A 6,856-nucleotide genomic window follows, 5' to 3' on the forward strand; every position below is an offset into this window, starting at 1 on the left:
GTACAGTGGTTAAGCGCTCAGCTGCTAAATGAAAGGTCGGTGGTTTGAATCCACCAGATGTTCCAGCTGCAGAAAAATGTGGCAGTTACTTTCATAAAGATTTCAGCCTTGGAAACCCTAAGGGGCAATTCTACTCTGCCCTATAGTGTCGCTATGAGTTGGAATCAACCCAACAGCAGTGGGTTTTTCATTAGAACTCCCTTAACTTGCCTACCTGATTCTGATACACAGATACATGGCTAAGATGTAGTAGAAATATGAAGATAAAACAAACCCATTGCTGTCGAGTTGATTCCAACTCATAGGACCCTATAAGATAGAGTAGAACTGCACCCCAGGGTTCCAAGGCTGTAAATCTTTAAGCAAGCAGATTGCCACATCTTTCTCCCTTGGAGCAGCTGATGGGTTTGAATCACCAATTTTTAGGTTAGCAGCTGAGTGCTTAGCCACTGTCACACCAGGGGATATACTTGGATAAAAAAAAAAAAAAAAACAGCATATTTATCTGCACGGCTGGTAGTTCTTTCTGTGCAGAAATAATTAAGACACTGAACTAACATTGCTCACTCTTGTCATGATATACTTTAACTCCATTAAAAGCTGAAAAACTTCATTCTGTACCGTGATTTATCATGTAACATACAGACGAAATCAGGGAGTTGAATATCACACAATTGTGAGGAGCTCTTCAGTGTATTAAAGGAAGATATAGAGAGAAAAGAATAGTGACCCCATTTGTCTCATTTATACTAAATTGTCACAAATTATTGAAAGAAATATAAATATCTTATTGTAACAATAATTAATTTTTTATGTATATATACATATACACACATATACTTCTAAATTTATGTTTCTGTTAGTGACTTGTAAAAGCAACCAAAAATCATAATGTTCCCTGCACACATAAATTATGAATTTAGCAAACCGGAAAACTTGCTAAAACTTGATGGCAATTTTAGTCTTCAAAAAAAAAAAGTCTTGTACAGCAAATACCATATTTTATGCATTTATCCAAAATGAAAATTAATGCACTTCTTGAAATTCCAAAGCCAAAATGTTAGGTTATGTACAAGCCACTTCCCTTTACTAGAAAACTGATGGTCAGCTATCAGCTGCCAAGTGATTAACATGTTTGAAGTCATCATTTTAAAACCTCCACGCTGTGGTAACAAAGTGAGGAAGTGAATTTCAATGCTTTTCATAACGTGGATTGTGGCGAAACCATATCAAATTTGTAATTAGATAATTTGTTTTAATTAGCTGTAATTGCACACCATCAAGTCCTACATTTCCCCAAAAGTGATCCCGACCTAAATGATTTTGCTTTGAATTTCTTTGTCTCACATTGATATGTACTTCCCAATTTTTTGGTATTCCTTCTGTTTACCTAATTATTTTTGTGTGGGTGCACCTTTTTGACCTTTGTGTGTAGTTTTTGTTCTAATGCGCTGTTTTGTACTGCATATGCAATTTTAAAAATTTACTTGGATTATGTCTAAGTTCGTGGACAGTTTAAATGATTTGCTTTTTTTGCCAGAACTGATGTATCTGTCCTGCCTCTGTCATCTTCATTTTTTCCTGTGTTACGTGTAGCATCTTTCTCTATTTTATGAGGGGGATGTTGCACTTATTGATTTTTCCTAGTAATCTTGAGGAAGATATTCTGCATTTTTTCCTCTAGCGGTTTCGTCAGTGCTTTCAGAGTAATAACACTTAAACTATAATTTAATAATTCTGAATATCAAGTATGAAATGTGACTCACTGATTTTATTTATTCAAATATTTATTGAGTGTCCTATACGTACCAGGTGCCAGGCTAGAAACCAAGCCAAAAATCAAACCCACTGTTGTTGAGTCAGTTCCGACTCCTAGCGACAGGGCGGAGCTGCCCCACGGGGTGGCCAAGGTGCTCCGTGCGAATTTGAACTGCGGCTGGTAGTTTGGTTAGTAGTCACGGCTCTTAACCACTGTGCCACCAGGGTATCCATGCTAGAGACATTGGGATGTAAATATCAATACAAACTGTCCCTGATATCAATGATTTGATTGAATTGTGGAGGATTCACAAACATGAACTGACTGTTATAGTACCATGAGATAAATACAATGAAAGAGAATAATTCTTTCAGCAAATCAATTGTCTACCTATAAACCTAGCTCTTTGTAGCTACAATATTTTAAGAGGATTTAGAGGTTGGGTCACTATCGCATCCAAGGGACAGACAGATTAGTCTTCCCAAAAAAAGTGTTGCTGAAAGAAATAACAAGTGAGAATTAGATATATTTGACAAGGTAGGGGTTGGGGGAGGGAGAGAGATCAGTGAAAAGACAGAGACCACTTATCACAAAACCAGGAATATCAGTATGGTGTGAGTATGAGACAACATACAGCATCAAGCAACAGGTGATGATAGGTCCTCTCATTCTGACCTGTCTTTATCATGCTTCAGGTTTAAGAGCATATGTTCTTTCCTCATAAAAGCTCTTTGTGATTTTCTAGGTTAGGTACACAGGTGTTTCTGAGGTATCCTGTGTTTCTCTAAAATTTGGTGATGACATGAAGGTCACAGTTATTAACATATTCAACCTATGTTTCTTTACTATTTCCAAAACAAGGTGCCTTGTGATATATCTGATTTGTCCTCTTTTGTTGTCACTTTATAATGTACGGAGCCCTGGTGGTGCAGTGGTGAAAAGCTCAGCTGCTAACCAAAATGCTGTCGGTTTGAATCCTCCAGCCACCCCATTGGGCAGTTCTACTCTGTCCTATAGGTTCGCTATTATTCAGAATTGACTCGATGGCATGGGGTTTATAATATACAATTTCTATGGAACTATATGCCCTCTCAGATAATGATCTTAAAATATCGATTTTATATTGGATGCCAGGATGAATATTTCTTCTGATGGGACACAGGAGAACATTCATTTGGTGGTACTTACTTGCTTTCTACTGCATTTATTTTTGTAAATATTGTCAGAGTAGCTGTCAGCCTGAGAAGAAAACAAAAGTATGAATATTGAGCACTTAAAGGGGTACAGTGTTTTACATGCTATCTCATTCAATCTTCTCAGAAATAAAATTAAAAAAAAATTATACATGTAAAATGAGCACAGTTAAGCAAATTACAACTTATGAATTCTTACATCCTGAAACCACACGCTTCACAACTAGATCAAGAAAGAGAATATAACCAACACTCCACAAGACCCCTGTACCTCAGGCTTCCTTCCAATTATCACTCCCTCCCATCTAGAGAAATAACTGCTCTGTTTCTAACAGCACAGATGAATTTGACCCTTTCTGTATTTTATAAAAATGGAATCACACATTACATGCTCTTTCGTGTCGAGCTTTTTAAATGTAACGCTGTGTTTCTGAGATTCATCCATATCATTGCAAGTAGTTGCAGATTGTTTATGCTCCTTGCTGTGTCAAATCCCATTGTGGAACGTTACCAGAATATATTCACCCATTCTAATATTGATGGGCATTTAGGTATTTTCCAGATTTAGACTGCAAAAAATGGTCTAAATGCTGCGATAAGCCCTCTAGTCCACTGTTCTGGTGAATGTATGTACATATTTTCATTAGGGATGGAAACTGTTGCATATGAATATGTTCATTGTTACAAGATATGCCAAAAATAGTTGCCTCAGTTTACACGCCAACAGTGATGTATGAAAATTCCAGTTGTTTCATATTCTCTATGTCCTTGGTATTTTAGGTCTGTTTTCATTTTAGCTATGCTGTTTGGTACGTAGCACTATATCATGCGACAATCAGTTTGCGTTTATTTCCCTGATAAGGACAAAGTCGGTGCCTATTTACATTTTTACTGGCACTTTCATTCCTCTTTTGTGAAGTGTGTGTTTAAGTCTTTTGCTCCCACTCTACTATTTATATTAATATTGTATGAATATTTTGTATAATTTGGTACTTTTTTTTGGTTGGATATATGCGTTATGAATATCTTTTACTTTGTAGCTTAGAGTCCATGGGTGGTGCAAAAAGTTAACATGCTTGGCTGCTAACCTAAAGGTTGGAGGTTCAGGTCCATCCAGAGGTGCCCCAGAAGAAAGGCCTGGCAATCTGCTTCTGAAAAATCAGCCATGAAAACTCTGTGGAGGACAGTTCTACTCTAACACACACCGAATTGCCGTGGGCTAGAGTCACCCGGCAACTGGTTCCTCTGTGGCTTCTGTTTTCATGCTTTTAATGGTGTATTTCATTAAAAATTTAGTTTTCTTTTTCTTACGGTTAGAAATTTTTGTGTACTGTTTTCAAGTCATTGCATATCCCAGATATTAGAGGATGTGTGTTTTGCCTTTCACATTTAAATCTAGTGTGTTTGTCTGAAATTTACGTTATAATGATGCGATTAAGGTCAAGATTTTCCCCCTACACGTGTATCTAATTGACCTAGAAATATTTATTGGAAATATATATATTTTTCCTCTACAACCTGCAGTTTCTCCTTCGTCATAAATTAGGGGACTGGCCGTGCATTTCAGAACTTAGTTTCTGGACTCTGCATTTCTCTCAGTCGAATTTTTATTCATATGTAAAAAGCAATAGGAAATCCGAGTTTTAAGGAAGTTACATAATTTGTAACCTGGTTTCTTAGAGAGATTGAGAGGTCAAAAAGTCTGAGAGGGTTCAGGTGAAGTGACACCTAGAAATCAGCTGTTCTGCCTAACAAATTGGTGCAATTTCCATGATTTCATTTGACAATGTTCCTATGGAAAATATGATACACCATTTTCTATTTCTAGTAATTATTCAGCTGTTAGGGAAGGTGGTTAATGGAGCCAACTGGAATTTTGGGAGCATTTGGTCACAAAGGGTTGCATTCACTCTAGTAAGTAAAAAGCTTACATAAATTTTCTGTTGCCTTGGAGCCTACTAACTAAATGGCAGTCTGGTATTGTAAACCTCTGCCTCATGGCAAGCCCATGTGTTACAGAGTAAAAACGTGTTCTATAGGATTTTCTCGGCTGTTATCCTTACAGAAGCAGTTCACTACACCTTTCTTCTGCCGTGCTACTGAGTGGGGTGGAAGCATCAACATTTAGCTTAGTAGTAAAATACGACCACTTGTGCCACCTAGGGACCTATCTGGTACTGTAATCAGCCTCAATTCCTGTCTCCTATTGATTCTCATTTTGCTTACCCATTGGGCAGACTGACTACATCTCACAAAGTTTGTCATTTTTTTCCTTCCTTCTTCTGCCTTTACTCCATGGGGAGAAGGTGGGTCCTGACTTCTACATTGCCTGATAAGGTTTCCAAGTGTCACAGAATTAATACATAAGCCTAAAGGATGTTCGTGAATTTTAAATCATTTACCCTCCAATCTGGGCTAGGGGTTTATTCTAAGGAGAAATTCAGATGATCTTATAAATGCATATATACTAGGCCAGAACAAGGGCCAGGATGAGGCATTAGAAAATGGAACCCAGGTCTTTACACTGAATTTTAGATTCCCAGATCAATTAAAAAATAAATAATTTAATATTTCCAAAATGCTTATAACAAATCCTGGTTATAGTAAGAAAAAATACATGCCAGTCATTAATCATGAATAAGAATAAAACATCATCAGCATTTCTGTTGGTTCTGTGATTAGAAATGGTACATTGTAAGTGATCAGTAAGAATGTGTTGAATGAATTGATGAATTAATCAATGAATAACACCACATAAGCAAAAAACTATTTCCTGGCACACAAAATATTTGATTGTTTGATCATAAAAAGTACTATGGAAATAAAAAGCAGGGGGAGATGGAAACAATGATCATACCTCCATTTTGTCTTCCCCTTTTCTTACTCTAGGAAAACACTCATAAATTTTAAGGTATTTAATGATCATATGAGACTGGTCATGCTAATGCTGAATCAAACAGACTTGTCCCCAGCCTTATTCATTCTGAATGGAGTCCCAGGACTAGAAGACATGCACATCTGGATTTCCTTCCCATTCTGCTCTATGTATGTTGTGGCTATGGTAGGCAATTGTGGACTCCTCTATCTCATTCGCTGTGAAGACTCTCTGCACAGGCCTATGTACTACTTTTTGGCAATGCTTTCTCTAACTGACCTTGTCATGTGCTCCAGTACAATTCCTAAGGCCCTCAGCATTTTCTGGTTTCATCTCAAGGAAATCAGCTTTGATGAATGCCTAGTCCAGATGTTCTTCATCCACACCTTCACAGGGATGGAATCTGGGGTGCTCATGCTTATGGCCCTGGACCGCTATGTGGCCATCTGCTACCCTCTGCACTACTCAGCAATCCTCACTAATCCTGTCATTGCAAAAGTTGGGCTTACCACATTTCTGAGAGCTGTGATTCTCATCATTCCCTTCACTTTCCTCACCAAGAATCTACCCTATTGCAAAGGCAATATCATTCCCCATACCTACTGTGACCACATGTCTGTGGCCAAATTATCCTGTGGAAATGTCAAGGTCAATGCTATCTATGGCCTGATGGTGGCCCTCCTGATTGGGGGTTTTGACATCTTGTGCATCACAATCTCCTATACCATGATCCTTCGGGCAGTGGTCAAGCTCTCATCGGCAGATGCTCGGCAGAAGGCCTTTAGCACCTGCACTGCCCACATCTGTGCCATTATTTTCTCCTACAGTCCAGCTTTCTTCTCTTTCTTTTCCCATCGTTTTGGGGGCCACATGATCCCTCCATCTTGCCACATCATTGTGGCCAATATTTATCTGCTCCTGCCTCCCACTATGAACCCTGTTGTCTATGGGGTGAAAACCAAGCAGATACGAGACTGTGTCCTAAGAATACTTTCAGGTTCTGAGGACACAAAACCCCAGAGCATATGA

General features: G+C 38.2%; 1 protein-coding gene across 1 annotated transcript; it reads left to right on the forward strand.

Annotated features, from left to right (window-relative positions):
* Window positions 1-5,761: 5,761 nt before the first annotated feature.
* On the forward strand, window positions 5,762-6,856 carry LOC126079189 (olfactory receptor 52N4-like). The gene has a single exon (XM_049890118.1). It carries the CDS (start codon window positions 5,879-5,881, stop codon window positions 6,854-6,856), a length of 978 nt encoding a protein of 325 aa, XP_049746075.1. The 5' UTR covers window positions 5,762-5,878.

Source organism: Elephas maximus, chromosome 7, assembly GCF_024166365.1.
Source record: "Elephas maximus indicus isolate mEleMax1 chromosome 7, mEleMax1 primary haplotype, whole genome shotgun sequence".
NCBI lineage: Eukaryota > Metazoa > Chordata > Mammalia > Proboscidea > Elephantidae > Elephas > Elephas maximus.

What these genes read in the sequence shown, in the direction of transcription:
- LOC126079189 (XM_049890118.1), top strand. Translation starts at nt 5,879, where the DNA reads ATGAGACTGGTCATGCTAATGCTGAATCAAACAGACTTGTCCCCAGCC.